The sequence below is a fragment of the Borostomias antarcticus genome (genome assembly GCF_949987555.1).
Source record: "Borostomias antarcticus genome assembly, chromosome: 10".
Taxonomy (NCBI): domain Eukaryota; kingdom Metazoa; phylum Chordata; class Actinopteri; order Stomiiformes; family Stomiidae; genus Borostomias; species Borostomias antarcticus.
Window position 1 is genome coordinate 6605285 of NC_140243.1, and position 16645 is coordinate 6621929.

At 46.7% G+C, this 16645-nt stretch overlaps 1 protein-coding gene across 2 annotated transcripts in view; it reads left to right on the top strand.

Annotated features, from left to right (window-relative positions):
* sbno2b (strawberry notch homolog 2b) overlaps window positions 1–16645 on the top strand; it is a 64770-nt gene that overhangs the window by 23035 nt on the left and 25090 nt on the right. The window contains exon 4 of one of the 2 annotated variants that reach the window (XM_084444832.1): window positions 1620–1737. In XM_084444832.1, coding sequence (XP_084300958.1) covers window positions 1620–1737 — 118 coding nt within the window. Of the gene's footprint in view, window positions 1–1619; window positions 1738–8321; window positions 8447–16645 lie in introns of those variants that run through there. The other variant, XM_084444833.1, reaches the window with a different exon arrangement.

Genomic DNA, 16645 nt, shown 5'->3' on the forward strand with positions numbered 1-16645 from the left:
CCAGTTCCAGGGAGGTAGCCTTGCTGTACCCTGAGACCTGGCTTGGTGATTTTCCACTGGGAGGTGATTTCCAGGAAGCGACTGAGGGGAAATGTTGCGTGGCCTGCCGAAGAGCACCAAGAGGGGAAACAGTCACATGAAGTCCGGAGCTCAGAGGGAGAGGGCAGTAAGAGGTGTGACCGTTCCACACAGCTGGTTTGCGTGTGTCGTGGGGGGGGGGGGGGGATGTTGACGCCCGTGGATCTGTGTGATTCCGCCAGTGAACCAAGGGCAATATGGTCAGGCTTCAGTCAGCACGGCCCGTTTGGATGTTGGATCCAGAAGAAGGGTATGGACTCTAACAACCTCTCTCTAAATAATAGAATATGACTGGTATAATAATTGTTTGATTTATGTTTTTCTCTCTCTCTCTCTCTCTCTCTCTCTCTCTCTCTCTCTCATCATCATTTCCTATCAGTTCTTTCTCTGTCTACCTTAATCTCCCTCTCCTTATCGTGGTCTCTTTCTCCGTCTGACTGTTATCAGTGACATTGACGCGATGCGGTGTGTTGTCTGTGTCATGGTTTTGTGGTGACGCATGTCACAGTCTTTAGTTCTCACCCCAGGGTAACAGAGCTCTGTAGTGTTGGCATCAACATGTGGTCTATGTAATACAGCCTATCTCCTCTGTGCTATGGTTTGGGTCTTATAACTAGCTGATTGGCAGGAGGTGGAGGAGGAATTGATGTCAACCTGAGCAGATTTTGTTGAACTGTAACAAGAGTTGATCTATACAAGGGGTACCCACAATTTCCCCAATAATCCAAAGGTCTTTTGGGTTTGATAAGAAAACAATTATAATACAAATCACCATTTCGTCATCACCCCCACAACCGCCTCACACACACACCCAACAAAGGTGAATCAAACCATTTCAAGTCCTGTCTCCTCTCCTATCCTATTATCTCCTTCCTCTCCTCCTGTCTCCTCACCACCTGTATCCTCCCCTCCTGTCTGATTTCATCCCGTTGATTTTTCTGGCTCTTAATGCTGAATTCTGAGGAAAGGTCACTTCAAAATGACTGTTTTATTTCAGAATGGTGTTTTAAATTTCCACTTCACAAGAGCTACCATTTCTTGGCATCGGTTTAGTGCTCGCTGGAGGGAAGATGAGTCTCGGAGTTTCTTGTGTCTCGGAAAGAAATACTATGAAAAGTTCAATTTGCTTAATGCCTGGAGACAGTTGTGGTTGAGGATGGATGAACCATACAGTTTTACCTTTTTACTTTGTTTAATCGGTACAGATCTGTTTTACTTGACTTTCTTTTGGTTCACTATATCCTATGTGTTTTGGTTCACTATATCCTATGTGTTTTGGTTCACGATATCCTATGTGTTTTGTTTCACTATAGCCTGTGTTCTCAGTCCTGTACAAGAAATCCCCCACCCTTCAAATGCCTGGATCTGTGTCCATAAATCTCTTCTCTCAAATGAAACTGTACACTTGAATGAATTAAATCTAATTCTCTCTGTAAAAAAATAATTTTAAGTACCTAGAAAGCTAGTGCCTAGTGGAAACCTAGTGCCTAGTGTTCCAGGACAGAAATATGACAGTGTGTTCCTCTCTGACCCCTCTCCAGGCAATACCACTTGAACGCCACCAGTCCAGATGTGCACATGGACGTGTTCAGCCGCCCAGGGTTCCACGACCTGGACTTCTCCGACCTCAACCTTCCCAGGAACGGAGATTTCCCTCAGGTAACAGTCCAACCCCTATAGACGCCCTTCCTCTCTCGCGCTCTCTCTTTCTCGCTCTCTCTCTATCACTCTCTCAAGCGCACACACACTCCGCGCCTCACCCAGGAAGGCAGCGTCACTCCCACCTTTGGCTTTTGTGTGGCGTCTTCAGCGCTGGCTCTCCTGCCTGCCAGGCAGCCTTAGACAAACAGTGATTAAAGCCTGGTTTCTCTGACACTCTGTCTAGACAGAGCAGAGGAGCTACCTGCTCTTTTGCTGTCCTGGCTTGTTATTAATAAGCCATTGACTGTAATCTCACTAACTAGCTGGGCAACAAGCTCTTCGGCTCACTTAAAAGCAGTTGCTTTCATTGTGGTTTGTTGAAGAACACATTTGGGAGGTGATGTTTTTTCAAATGTGGGGTGTGCTGTCCTTTGACCTGTTAAAGAGTGCCGTTTTGGTTGTTCCTTCCTCATATTTGCGAAAGGTGTGTATAATGTCGCCGCTGTCGCTTGTTGCCCTCGGGGCACAGTGGGACAGGGCTTTCAGTCTCCGAAACGTCTAAATGGAAATGTGAGGAGGCCTTTTTCTTTTTTGTTTATTGCCTTCAGTTCAAATTATATTTACCAGCGCCCCCCCCTCCACCACTAAGCTTCCTCATTAGCATTATCCATTTATGCTCGCTCGCTCTAAGCCAATCCCAGATCACGACACGTCATATGGAAATGAATACAGCCCCCTCCCTTCCCCCCATCCCACACACCTGCCACTGAGATAAGCTCAGTAACACAGACCACTGACTCCTCGTCAGGGCTTACACCAGCTGGGATGAAATCCCAATCAGGGTATCTCCTCCTCGACAGCCATATTTAACACGAACGTGTGCGTGGGAGAGCAGTCATGGGTAACTAAGTAGGCCGTCTGTATTCCCCCGGCGTCCAGCCTGCCCAGAGTGAAGGGTGGTGGAGAGTTATGGCGGTGGTGAGCGGTAAGCAGTGGCAAGGGGGTTACCAGGGGTCCAGCCAGCCAGGCTGCTTGTTTTAATGAAGAGCCCCTGAACCCAGCGTGTTTCCTGCCCTGCAGGAATCTCCCTGGCACTCATCAGCTGGTTGCTGTGTCTGGACAGGAGCTACTAGGCAGAGAGAGAGAGAAAGAGAGACACACACACAGTCAATCAGACCCACACACTCACTTCCTCAGAATTAATTACACACATTCACCGCCGACACACGCGCGCGCAAGTCTGCAAATCCTCTCAACACTCATTGGCCACACTGACGCACTCACCCGCAGTCTTTTACACACCAGCCAGAACCATGCTGGCGAGCTCGGGGGGTTCAGGGAGGGAGGGAGGGCTGCTCTCTGTGATCTCTCTGTGTCATGTGACTCCAGCACAGCGCTGGAACGTCACTCTGTCTCTGGACGTGATGGAGCAGCTACTGGTGCAGTGGTGTTCGATCGCCAGTGTGATAGCAGCGTGGTCTGTTCAAGCACAGGGTGGGGGGGGGCATCTGCTCAAGTATAGCAGCGTGGTGTGTTCAAGCACAGGGTGGGGGGAGGGGGGGGGGGGGGCATCTGCTCAAGTATAGCAAAGCCTTCAGTTTGGCTTGTCATAGACGAACAGTGATGCATCAGTCATTGTGGATTGGATTGGATTGGATTGGAAATGTTTATTTCAGTGTCATGCACCCCGGACAGGGTGCCCAGCCCGTAAGGACTTACAGGACACATCAACAGTAAACATAGACACAAAGTCAAACACAATCATTCCACAACAGATATTCCATTACAATCAAAGGTTAACTAATAGCTCCAGCCATCTTCTTCAAGCCATATTACATGTAAATCATTTAGCAGTTCTTAGAGTCCATGCTCTCTTAATAAAGGTAGCAGTAGTGAAAATCTCTTCTCTGAACAGCCACTCTAGCTTTGCATCATCTCCTAACCAGAACAACTCTGGTTGTGTGTTTCATTGCTGCTGGAATTGATTCTGATGATTCAGGTGGGGTTTCCCTACTTTTCCATGTGGCCCTGGCCTCTCTTCCTGAAGTGTGTGTGGGTGTGGGTGTGTGTCTGTCTCTCTCTTCCTCAAGAGAGAGTGTGTGTGTGTGTGTGTGTGTGTGTGTGTGTGTGTGTGTGTGTGTGTGTGTGTGTGTGTGTGTGTGTGTGTGTGTGTGTGTGTGTGTGTGTGTGTGTGTGTGTGTGTGTGTGTGTGTGTGTGTGTGTGTGTGTGTGTGTGAGAGAGAGAGTGAGTGTTGATGTCTGTTTTGCTCTTTTGTCTGTGTGTCTCTCTCTTCCTCAAGTGTGTGCGTATGTTGTCTGTTTCTCTCTTTTGTCCATGTGTGTCTGTGTTCGTCTCTCTTCCTCGAGTGTGTGTGTGTGTGTGTGTGTGTGTTGTGTCTGTTTTTCTCTTTTGTCCGTGTGTGTGTGTGTGTGTGTGTGTGTGTGTGTGTGTGTGTGCGTGCGTGTGTGTTTGTGTGTATGCTTTCTCAGCTGTTCCTCCACTGGGCCAGAAAAAGGGGCCTCCACATGAGGCATGCCAGAAAAAATGTAAGTCATGGGGTCATGACTAATCCTCAACAACTCGACCAGCAACACGATCACCACCACCACTACCACCACCGTGCCCACTCTCCCTCCCCCTCCCTAGCTCCCTCCCTTCATCCCTTCCTCCTGAGACACTGTCGCACCGCCCCATGTAAGAATGCATGTTAGGTGCTCCTCCGATAATCATCGAGTTTTTGGGTTATGTTGTGCTAAGTGTCTCTGTTCTGTAGCCTAAAATCCGGGTGATATTTCTATGGCTCCTGCAGTCTGCATACGTGAGGCTGTAGATGCCACTTGGTCTGATAGTTAGGCCTACCTCCTGTTTCCCTCAGGACTTTAACTACAGAATTGAAGCCATGAGGTAGGAGCCATGGTCTCTTGTTTGGTTTGAGGCAGAAACCCAATGGAGCTAGTTTGTTTGCTTTTTGTAGCGTGGAGCTCTATCAGGATATCCTGATATTGTTTAGAAATGCAGTGTATCGTGGTGCACAGGATGTACCCCTTGAGAACGCAGACCTTCTCTTTGTTTGTCTTCAATTATTCTTAGACCTATTTGACCTAGAGTAGACAACACCTCATATAATTGTCATGGAATTCTTCTAATACACTGCTGATGTCAGTATCCAAAAATATATTAGCCATAGTATTACTGTGCACAGTGCTGGCCTAGATTTGCTATGGAGACTTGACTGAATATGCCTGATGGAAATTAAATGTCAGGTCTCCCAGCATTGGGTGTCCTAATATTGCCTGATTAAAATGGCTGGTGAGGACCCTTCTGATCATCACTGACTGATTGGAAATGAGCAGTCCATTCTTGTGTGTGTGTTTGCATGCATGCATCCTGTGAAACTCGGGAATAGAGGAGCAGTCCTGGTGTTGTGTTCTAGTCTTCAGTGGCACTTAGCCTTTTTAACATTTCAGACCGGTCAAACAGTGCTTTTCCCAGAAGAGATGCCAGCATTGCAGTAGCATGCTTTCCTGCACGTCCATATATCCATCAGCAGTCACAATACTGGATCATCTCTCAGCAGGGGTGAAAATTAACTTTTTGGCTCACGGTGAGTCACCTGCCAAGGGGACTGTAGATGAAAAAATCTACCGGCCAAGTATATATATTTTTTTTTTTTCAGATAGCCTTCTGAAATCTAGTCACCAATTGGAAATTTTACCTGCATTTGGCCGGTGGCAGGTGTTAATTTTCAGCCCCGTCTCTCAGTGCACTCTGGCTGGAGAGAGAGACAGCTTTGCGGTGTGGATGAGGTGCAAGCAGCAAGTCACAGACCACCAGGATTAACACAGTGGTCAGGGGGCCACACACAGACACACACGTGCGCGCACACACACACACACACACACAAACCTCTCCATGGCCATGCTTGGTAGCTCAACCAGGGTTTTGAACTCCCTGTGATGTGTAACATGATTCAGAGAACAGTACAAAAATATGATTTACTGGAAGAAAATGGTAGGACAGCACATTTACTAACCACTGTCTATACCACAAAAAGAGAATTGTGTACTCATTCTCTCTTTCTACTCTCTCCTTTTACTCTCTCGTTCTATCTCTTGCTCTACTCTCTCCTTCCCTCCCACTTTTTCCTTTTTCTCTCACGCCCACCATCCCACTTCCTGCTCAAAATGTAAGGCCAGCTTCATGTGTGTAGATATCTATCCTTCTGTCCTCCACCTACCCCTCTGTCCTCCCCCTACTCATATCTGTCCTTGCTGGGGAAAGGCCAACCCATGTTCAGACACAGAGAATTCCCCAGGAGACAGTGAGAGGCTCATGTGTGGCCTCTTCAGGTGCTGAACGGAAAGAGAAGGCCGTCTTGTTGTGCTCCCACTCCCTTCCATTGTAGGTGAATAAAAAGCTCCTGTTTGATCTGCCCTGCTGTTCAGTTAGTGCTGCTGTGAATCATAGCAGGTATAGTCTTTTTTATGGCTTGTTTTGCTTGGTGGTTTTAATTTCCTTGTAGCTTTGTTCATGAATTGCATGTGAGGTGGCCTACTTTCATTTACGGCAGTGAAGGGGTTGTAACAAAGGATTTCTACAGGCTGATTTTCCTCCCATCGGGAGAACAGAAGAACCTTGCAATTTGCTGAGAAATGGTGTGTCAGTGTGCGTCCATCCACGTGTCTCGCCAGTCGCCACCAACATTTTGTCCACTTTCGGTGGTCCAGCGTGGAGAAGTGGATCCAGAGTGTCTCTTCTTAGCAGCTGGTCAGAGAGTGAGTCATCCCAGCTGATGTCCCTGCAGGTCCCAGTGGGCAATCATACAAGCAGGGTTCCCACTCACAACACCCAAGGAGAGGCGCCACTCCGTCTGGGCACGTTGCCAGCCTGTAGCTTGGCACAAGTGGCCAACATGGTGGTGCCATACATACCAGGCCTGAGCCCTGAGCTACCTGTCTTCCTACAAGCAGGGAGATGGGAAAGTGTCTTCCTCCTCAAAAATGTGAATCAGTCATGATCAGGATTGTAAAATTAGTTCAGTCACGTTGGGAGTTCAGAGATTCAGCATTGCAACATACTTACGATCAGCATTGTTGTTTTTTTTATTCATAACCAACTGTCATTTCCTTCCATAATTCTGTTGTACTGATCCCCCCTGATTCCTGTCAGCGGCGATGAGCTGCTGCTGTGCAGGACTGTACTACACTCTATTTAAATGTGGGTATCTGGCACATTAGTCCCGATTGTGCCTGTCTGTGTCTCTATCTTGTCTCATCTTTGTCTGTCTGTGTCTCTGTCTCTCTGTCTATCTTCTCTCACAGTTTGCTTCTCTGCCCATCTTGTCTCACTGTCTGTCTGTCTGTCTGTCTGTCTGTCTGTCTGTCTGTCTGTCTCTCTGTCTAAAGAGTGCTGTGTGACAGTGCAGTGTGTCCCGATTGTGCCTGCCTGTCTGTGTCTCTGTCTATCGTGTCTCATCTCTGTCTGTCTATCTGTCTTTCTCTGTCTGTCTGTGTCTCTGTCTCTCTATCTTCTCTCACAGTCTGCCTGTCTGTCCATCTTGTCTCACTGTTTGTGTGTGTGTGTGTGTGTGTGTGTGTGTGTGTGTGTGTGTGTCTAAAGAGTGCCGTGTGACAAATAAAGATGTGTCTTCTCTTTATCTTGTCTCACAATCTGTTTCTGTCTCTGTGTACTATGGAGGGACTCTGCTAAGCCTCTGTCTCTGTGTACTATGGAGGGACTCTGCTAAGCCTCTGTCTCTGTGTACTATGGAGGGACTCTGCTAAGCCAGAACTGCTTGCTGTCGGCTTGAAACTTCCTAGCTAGCGATTCACTTAGACTTTATTAACTCTCTGAATAGGTCACTTCAGTAAATCCTGCCAGTGAAAGTTGATGTCAGCTTCTATCTCGTAATTTGTCTGTTATCTAGTAGGAACAAACAGCTTGTACTGACACCTCAAACAGCAACAGGGACTTTGAAACCGAGCTGCTCCAGTTTGTTTTCAGACAGACAAAAGCCTGAGACTGAAATAAGCCAGCCGGCAGCAGAGCCATCCATCCAGCCAGCCTCTAAATATGATAATCATTAAGTACAGATCCCAGACCATTAAGCGGAGCGGTAAAGCAGCGGGTGTGAGGGCCACGGAGGACCCGGCGCACGGCGCTGTTTACACTACAAACGCGGTTGAGTTACACCATGTACAGTAAAATGGGCCGGACTGCCAGTAACTCTAGTCACTTACCAACAAAAGCATCATTTCCTGAAAGCTCCTCCCCTCCCTCCTCCCTCCTCTCCCCTCCCCTCTCCTCTCTATCTCTCTGCCCAACCACCTTTGCACATTGGGGAACCAGACCACAATCAATATGACTCAACCTTCTATGCAAATACCTGACAGTCCTGTCGTAACAGGAAGTGGGTTTTAGGACGGTGTGCTTGTGCGTGAGAGAAGGGAGAGCTGGGCAGAGAGTACCTGTGTTGTGTGTGTCTGTGTGTGTGTGTGAGAGCAGAGGGAGAGAAACAGAGGAGCAAGTCGTGTGCTCTGCTGAAGGACTACAGCTGTTCGGACAATCCCATCACCACCACGGTAACCAGTCCATACATGGAAGGAGCTATCGATAACAGGGAAAGGTGATTCCAGGAGTGTGTGCCCTCCCCGATTGTTTGGACTCATGTCGCTCATGCAGTTTTGGACTAAGCTCTATACACAGCTGGGACGACCACTACCCAAGGTAATGCTGCTCCTCTCTTTCTCTTAGGGTGATGATTGTGTGTGTGTGTGTGTGTGTGTGTGTGTGTGTGTGTGTGTGTGTGTGTGTGTGTAAGGTGGAAAAGAGTGGGGAGAGAATTGTGCCTCTGTTTCTTAACTTGTCTGTCGTGAGGAGTAAGCCAGTTTACATTGTTTTCCATATCACAGTGTAGGTTCGCCTTTAATTGCTCACTGATGAGACTCTCAAGACATCACTTTGGCGTAATTTATTTGATTTACTTCCTTGAACATTTTATGAAAGAGCTTCCTACTTCTCTCCTTCTACGATATGCTGTGAGAGGTCCTCTGGTCCACCTCAGTTTGGCTGTGTTGAGGGATCCTCTGGTCTTGGTCCTCTGGCTGTGCGATGAGCCTGGCCATCTCTCAGCACAATATAGAAATGAGCCAAAACGTTACTGCAGAATGTGTGAAGAGTGTACAGATTCTTCTCAAATATAAACTTAGCTCTTATATAAACTGTACAGCTGTAAGCTGTGATTTTTGTGTGATGCATTATTATGGGCTGTAGAAGATGACATAGAGTATTATAGGCTGTAGAAGATGACATAGAGTATTATAGGCTGTAGAAGATGACATAGAGTATTATGGGCTGTAGACGATGACATAGTTCACATTGCGCTAACTGGGCATGTTGTTCCTGTTGCTTCCTTCCAGTCAGTCAGCACATGACGGATGGCTGTGGTCACTGCTGCCTTCCAGTAAGCGCCTGACAGAACCTGATAGCACCGCTGTCTTCTCCATTCAGCTCTCCACTGATCTCTCCCTTGTTCCTCGTCCCTCTGTTCCTGGACTCAGGACAGTCAGACCTGCTATATCATTATTGCTATTATGCGTCTTTCATTAAAGCGGCAACATGTACGATTTTCATGAGATTTTAAGCATTTAAATATTGCTTTGTTGCAGTGATAAATCGAGAGGGATAAGTGATTGAGCTCCACTGTGAAATCCTGTGTCTTTGTAGACTGCTGTTTGGCTCTGCTACAGCAATTATAGTAATTATAATAATCATTATAATTTGAGGTCAGGTCAACACCAGAGCATCAAAACGCTTGTTGGACGCATGGCCACACCTGGCTCAAAGGGTGCGCACATGCTGAGATCCAATCAGCAACACAGGGCATTCATCTATGGCCTTATGGGTGCTCAACCCACAACCCGTGAGATTGAAGCAGACTGATTTACCCTGGCAGATGGAATTTTCCCTCATTGCTAATTCGTAGTTAGCTTGTAGCAGGCTATAGCAGGTTTCTAAAATTATACAAAGCTTGAAAAATGGTAAAATAACGCATTCATAAAAGTGGGTGTAGTTTTACCGCAGCTTTGTTGCGACAATGGACGAACAAGAAAACGATCACCCAGGCCTATCCTTTGTTCATCACTATCCATAGCTGTATGCGCCATGGTGGTTCCCAGTAGATAGGCCTTCTCTTTGTCTAATAACAACGCCCATTTTCCACAAATTTCCTGGAACCTCAGCGTAACTCTTTGTAATCTTTCACAGCATCTCTCTCCTCTATCACTTGACTTCCAAAGTACACAGACGGCCACAGAGAGGTTTTTCACAGAGGGCCTGATTGTAGCTCGTCTTAAACGTCTCCAATAATATTTCCCCCCGTGGCGTCCAGAAGGTGCGGGCTGTCCTGCACATGGCAGATACACTCAGCACTATTTTAGGCCTGCAGCGAAGTCACGGCCGGGCGTGCGTCTTACTGGAAGAGGGCGAGCGAGGGAGAGAATGACTTAGGGAACGGATGAGTGAGGCCACGCGAGAGAGGGGGAGAACAGAAGAGATGCGGTCTACATGCCAGCAATTATGAATCTAGCGTTAAGTTGATAAAATTGATAGAATTGCCATGTATATGTTGAATTATATGGCCTATTTAATTATTTTAGAGCTAAAGGTGTGCGTAAGGTGTAGGGGCTGGCCTAGTGGTGGTGATTTGGGATTTAGCAAGGCTTTAGCAAGGCTTCCTGGCAGTGAGCTCACTCTCAGCTGTGGCCTGCCTTGAGTGAGTCGTAACATTGCACCAGCACACTGACCACAGGTTTGAACTAGCTGTGAGTGTGTGAGCGAGCGAGCGTGTGCGTGTGTGAGAGGGTTCTCGTGTGTGCCCTAATACACGCTTGAGGGTGTCTCATCCACGCAACAAAGACAGGGTTATTTGAGGATGTTCCGCACTCTGGTGTGTTTACAAAGAGGCTATTGTCTTGGCTTGATTCAAAATGAAAGGAATTCGACCTCCAAAAGAAAAGCACTGTCCAAGCAAGACACATAGATGTAGTAAGTGTTGGAGTATGTTGTAATCAAGGGCTTTACGGTAATAACCAGGCATTTCTCCAGAACTGAGTCGCCATCTTGGGTCTGCCCCCCTCTGTATATATTTCCTTAAGGGTGTATGCATGTGCACCCCTGAGACACACACACACAATGACAGCTGCTTCAGTGTGACAGCTTTTGTCTCTTTTCAGGATGTGTTTTACTTGATCAAATAACCACTGGTTTACAGTAAGCCTCAGACACCCACCCCCCTTCGCGGAGAGGCAGTGGATGCGTCTCAGTAGTGTTAATCAGTTTCCTCTCATCCTTTCCTTTCCCTTCCCTAAACCGTAACAGGGGTTTACATTCAACATCTCTGCGATGAATTTCTGTCTTATGGACTCTGGAGAGGTCTTCTGCACTTCTGAGGATTTCTGAGATCAGTGTAGATCCGCAATAAAAAAAGATCTGGGGTTGGTGGTATTGAGATGCATGTACATGCAAGAATGTTCCTAAATAGCCTACATTTAATACAACCTACAACCATGCCCGTGTCTTTATAGACAGCCAGACTAGTCAGTTGGGTTATTTAAATCACACATCGCTTCACACTGTTTGATTAGAAATGTCAAATGATATCAAAATATTTAGCAGAAATATCAATGAATAAAAACATAGCTTTGTGGATAGTTTGGAATGTCTAGTTAAATCCACTTTTGATATAATTTAACGTAAGCGTCTGCAAGTCCACCCATGGTTCCGGGGTTCCAATCCAATTCCAATTCCAGAACCACTTTCATAGAGCCGCGTTCACAGCCGCGTCAGCGTAGCTTGAGGACATAACTGTTGAGAAACAACTGATAGGCAGGCTGGGCTAAATAAAGAAATGCCACAATGCATGTCTAGATATATAAAATGTTTATTTAAAAGTGTAACATGTAGGCTTCTCGTAACATTTTAATTTAAGGCCTACTACGGCTGCGCTGATTGGAATTCATAGGCTAGGCCTATAGCCTAATTTTGGCCTTTTATCAGATAGGCTAAATTAGAACAAAACTCTTTGAAAATAAATATAGCCTCCTTAAATAAAGTGTAATTTCTAATTTCCATTCGATATTAATAGGCCTATGCATTTTCGCCTCAAGCTCCGTACCTCGATTGGGCTCCCTCTCGCTTGCTATGGTGGCCCGCTAGCCTATAGGCTATAATTTTTGGAAATTTAATTTTAGCCTACTGTAGGCCTAATACAATCAGGGGGAATTATTGTGTCCGGACATTATGACCGGAGAGATTTTAATATATCGGACTTCAACAGATTTTTCCGGACAAAAACCGGTAATTACCGGCTAACGGAAACCCTGGTTGCTACGCAAGGACGCGTCAACATCACCTTGTGTAGCCTTGTGTAGCTTGCGTAGCTCGCGCTAGCCTAGCTTGCGTTGATTATGAATGGGCCCTAAGACCTGCCAACCTGTACACATTTTGCGTAGCAGGTACAAATGTTTAGTTTTCCAGTCCATGTTTCCATGTTATACAAATTGTGCAACCTCAAAATATAATTGGGAGCATTTGTGCAAACTTTTTTCCATTCAGACAATTTTCTAGTTACACACTCATGTGCGGTGTTGTTTAAAAATAAACACAATGAAATTGGATAATGTAGGTTAATATAGTTAGGCAGACAAGCTAATCCAACACACATTAGTGCATAGAAAATTCACCAGAATGCAGGAAATTAAACTTTTGATGCTTCCTAATTTTGAGCCAGGAAAAAGCCTGTGTGACTATGTTTGAATGCTGTTTAAGACTAAGGTCGGGGTTTTCTTGTCTGTTGTGGTGTGCTTGTGGTCTAACTTATTATATATATATATATGTATGTATATATATATGCACAAAATTGAATCAGTTGAATACATAAAACAATTTGTATTTTTCCCCTAAAAGCATGAAGGTCATGACTTTTATACATTAAAGACGAGGTCAACTTGTCCTCAGATAATCAATCTGAAGTTGATTTTTTGGGCCTTTAACCCATGAGCCTAAACTGGATTTCCTAACCCAAATTGTGAGGGAAAACTGTTAAACACAGTTAGCATTAGCAGCCTTCTGAAGTAGGTATATACACCCAGTAAACAGTCTCATCCTTCTGTGGGAATATTTCAGTCTTATATAGGAGTACATGGTGTATACAAATGCTGTATACAAATGTTTTATATAGGTCTGAATTACCATAACGTTGTGATTAAAGGACAGAATGTTAAGTTCAGGATAAGCTAGGAGTCCTGGGTGTCCCGGTTAAACAAGTCTCAAGACATAGTCAATGTTGAGAAGTAATTTCAGTAATGAGAAACAATACCATGCACGTGATTACAAATATGTGTCATACAGTACGTCGATGATTACCAAGGGCACAAGCAAAAGTTAGGGCTCAAAGGTGACATAGACCTCCACAATAACGATATCATGCTAGCTTCTATTACTTACTTTCTTTTTTCACTTTTACATTTCACATGGGTGCAGTATCAAATGAGGCAGACGAGGACAGCGAGCCAGTTTAGAGGCCTGCCAGGTGAATGCCAGTCTGTCCCCTCCCTCCCAGCCCCGACTTGCTTCCTCTTGGCAGACCGACAGAAAACAGATACAGACAGAAATCACTGCCGCCCATGCCGTTCTCCAATTGGACGAGGCTACGCCCCTCCCCCTTCCCCCCTTCCCTAGGCTGTGACTGGCTCAGGTGTCATTTCCTGACACGGGCTGTTTGGTTTAACCCTATCTTGTCCTGTCTTCTAGAGCCAGGTTATATTCTAACCATGCATAAACCTGGCAATTCTGTCCATTCGGTCATCTGTTGTTGAATGAGCTCCTAGTTGGACCACATCCCTCCCATTGACACTGACTATTTTTGTGTAAATGGTAGCAGTAAAATCCCTTCCTTGTCTCACAGCCATAGAACTCTCTTTCTCTCTCCCTCTCCCTCTCTCTCACTCTTTCTCTTTCCCTCTCTCTCTCTCTCTCTCTCTCACTTTCTCTCTCGCTCTCTCTCGCTCTCTCTCTCTCTCTCTCTCTCTTTCTCACTCAGCTGTGCTATCGTACCCCAAACCCAGATCCTGGCATGATGATACATAGCCTTTTAATTTCCAACAGTTTGAAAACATTGGAAAGTTTTGGAGGCCAGCAGCAGCTTTTCATGTGGGTGGGCAGCATGTCAAGTGCAGACCTCTGACGCCGTCCCTGGGCTGGGCTCCACACTGTGCTATGGAGGCCGAGGTCTCTACAGCGCAGGGCGGGCCTGTGCAGGCCTGAGCTGCAGGCTGGGTTCTTTGCTGGCTTGGCTGAAGGGAGCCACTGATGTGCGGAGCTGGACTGTGCTATGCGAGCACAGGCTGTGACCTGGGCTGGGCTGTGTAGTGCTGCCCACCAGGCTGTGACCTGGGCTGGGCTGTGTAGTGCTGCCCACCAGGCTGTGACCTGGGCTGGGCTGTGTAGTGCTGAGCTGGAAGCCGTTTGAGGGAGGTGAGCAACAGCAGCCAGGGGCAACGTAATCCAGACAACTTCCATGCACCCCCATCCCTGGCCCACCCAAAGCCATCTATCAAGCTCTGGTGACAGCCAGGAGGGGTTACCCACCACCTGCCCCCTGGAGGGAGGGCAGGGATAGGGGACTTCCTCTGTCAGATGATCAGGGTGTCGGGTGAAGCTGCCCTTTTTCCAGAGCAGGCCTGGCTGGATATCTGGGCCTACATTTCCTGTCCCTGTTCCCATCTGTCCTAGAGAGAGAGCCCTGTTTTCAGACAAAGGTTGTGGTCAGAGAAAAGGGTAAAGGAAAGACCATCTAAACTGACTAGTAGTTTACATGTATGTAAATGTTCTCTCTCTAGAAGGATGAAGAGACAGAGTGAGAAGTGGTCACAGTTAACCAGAACATAAGAGAACTGGACGGGCCTCAGCGGACTGAGTTTTTCTGTTAACAGATGTCAAGAACAGGAGAGATAATGTGTCAGAGTGAGATTAATTAAGAATGTGTGAGAATGAGAGAGAGATCTGGGAAAGGAGAGGAAGAGATGGAAGGTAGAGAGAGAGAGAGAGACTGTGATAGACAGTAGGCCTACAGTTTTTTTGTGGGGGACAAACAATACAAGGCACACTAACGAGACACTAATGTATTACTTTGACAGTGGGACCAGCCTCCCAGGTGTCTCTATCCTGCACATTTCTGCATTTTAGCTCTTGCACTAAAATGCACAGATTTGCATTATGGAGTCCAAAATATTCTCTCTCTGTGAGTTGTTGTCTTGAGTTAGAGCTGTAGCTGGCTGGAGGTGTGTGTTTTCTGGGTGCTGGAGTGGGAGCAGAGGGGGATTCCCTGGCCTTTCCCAGCCCTGCCTATCGGCCTCCCGGGAGGACGAGGAGGTGGAGGAGGAGACGGCAGAGTGGCTAGGTTTTTCAGGAAGTCTCCCAGCTCTTATTCCGTATGAATGCCGTACAGAAAGAAGTGGAGGTCAATGTTTGAAACCACTGAGTCAGCAAACAGCATTCCCCTTTTCTAGAAGTTCAGTTTTCTAGAAGTAGAACATATGTAATATTTCTTCGAAATCTAACTTGTCAACAACTTCTAAAAAAAATATAATCCGTCCGCGCAGGCCTGTGACAGGACAGGCTGCCCCGGGCTGAGGAGAGGACAGACACCCAGCGCTAGGGGTGCACTGATTGCAAAATTCTGGGCTGATGCCGATGTTTAAAATAACAATCCGGCCGATGTTTATTTTATTTTTATTCCCCCTTTTGTGCCAAGGAAACAAAGAAATGATGCCTGCTTTTCAAATGGCCAGTTAGATTTGATATGTTAAAATCCTTGGCACCTCCTCTTGAAATGTCACTTGAACAAGTTGCATAGCGCACGTCTTTGTCTGAGATGGTGAAATATTCCCATACGGCCGACATTTTTATTTCACTTTAATTTGAAAGCAAACTACACGTGCGTTTGCGGCGTTACGTCACGGATCTTCTCCGAATCTGCAGCTGGGTAGGCTACGTTTTGCAACAAAAAAAGCTGTAATTGTTGCGACATAACATCGGCCACTACCATCAGTGAATGTCATTTTATTTGCCGATGGGCCGATGGCAGTCAACAAGGCCAACATCGGCCGATGCATCGGTGCATCCCTACCCAGCGCACACTCAGATGGTTTGCTTATCACCCTGGCTGTGTAGAAGCTGCTAGCATGCTTATTTTCATTTCTGCCTGTCAGGACACAGTGTTCCTCTCTCTCTTCCCTGGATGGGCTGTCAGGACACAGTGTTCCTCTCTCTCTTCCCTGGATGGCGTGCACGGTGACGTCCACTCACTTGGTTCATATTAGTTTTCCTAGAATCTCCTCAGACATGTCTTTCTCTTGTAGAACAAATTGCTGGCGGACTTGTGATATTACTTTGCTCGTAGAGCAGGTCTAGATATCATGCAGTCATACGGTGTATGAGGCTGTTTATTACAACAGCAATATCTGCCCAGTATCGGAGGGCTGATAAGTCAACACTGATGCTCAGGGCTGCCAGATCACCCTAGTGTGTACAGTACGTGCCTCTGCTTGTGTGTGTGTGCGTCCGTGTGTGCGTGTGTGTGTGTGAGGCTCGTTGTGGCATTCTGCAGCTCTATGTTTCCATTACTCAACGCAGGATGACATACAACTGTCATTATCCCAGGCACTCTGATACAGTTGACCACTTCTCCCTCCTGTGTGTGCCTGTGCATGGCGCTGTGTGTGCAACAAGCCTGTTGCCGTGTGTGTGTGTGTGTGTGTGTGTGTGTGTGTGTGTGTGTGTGTGTGTGTGTGTGTGTGTGTGTGTGTGTGTGTGTGTGTGTGTGTGTGTGTGTGTGTGTGTGTGTGTGTGTGTGTGTGTGTGTGT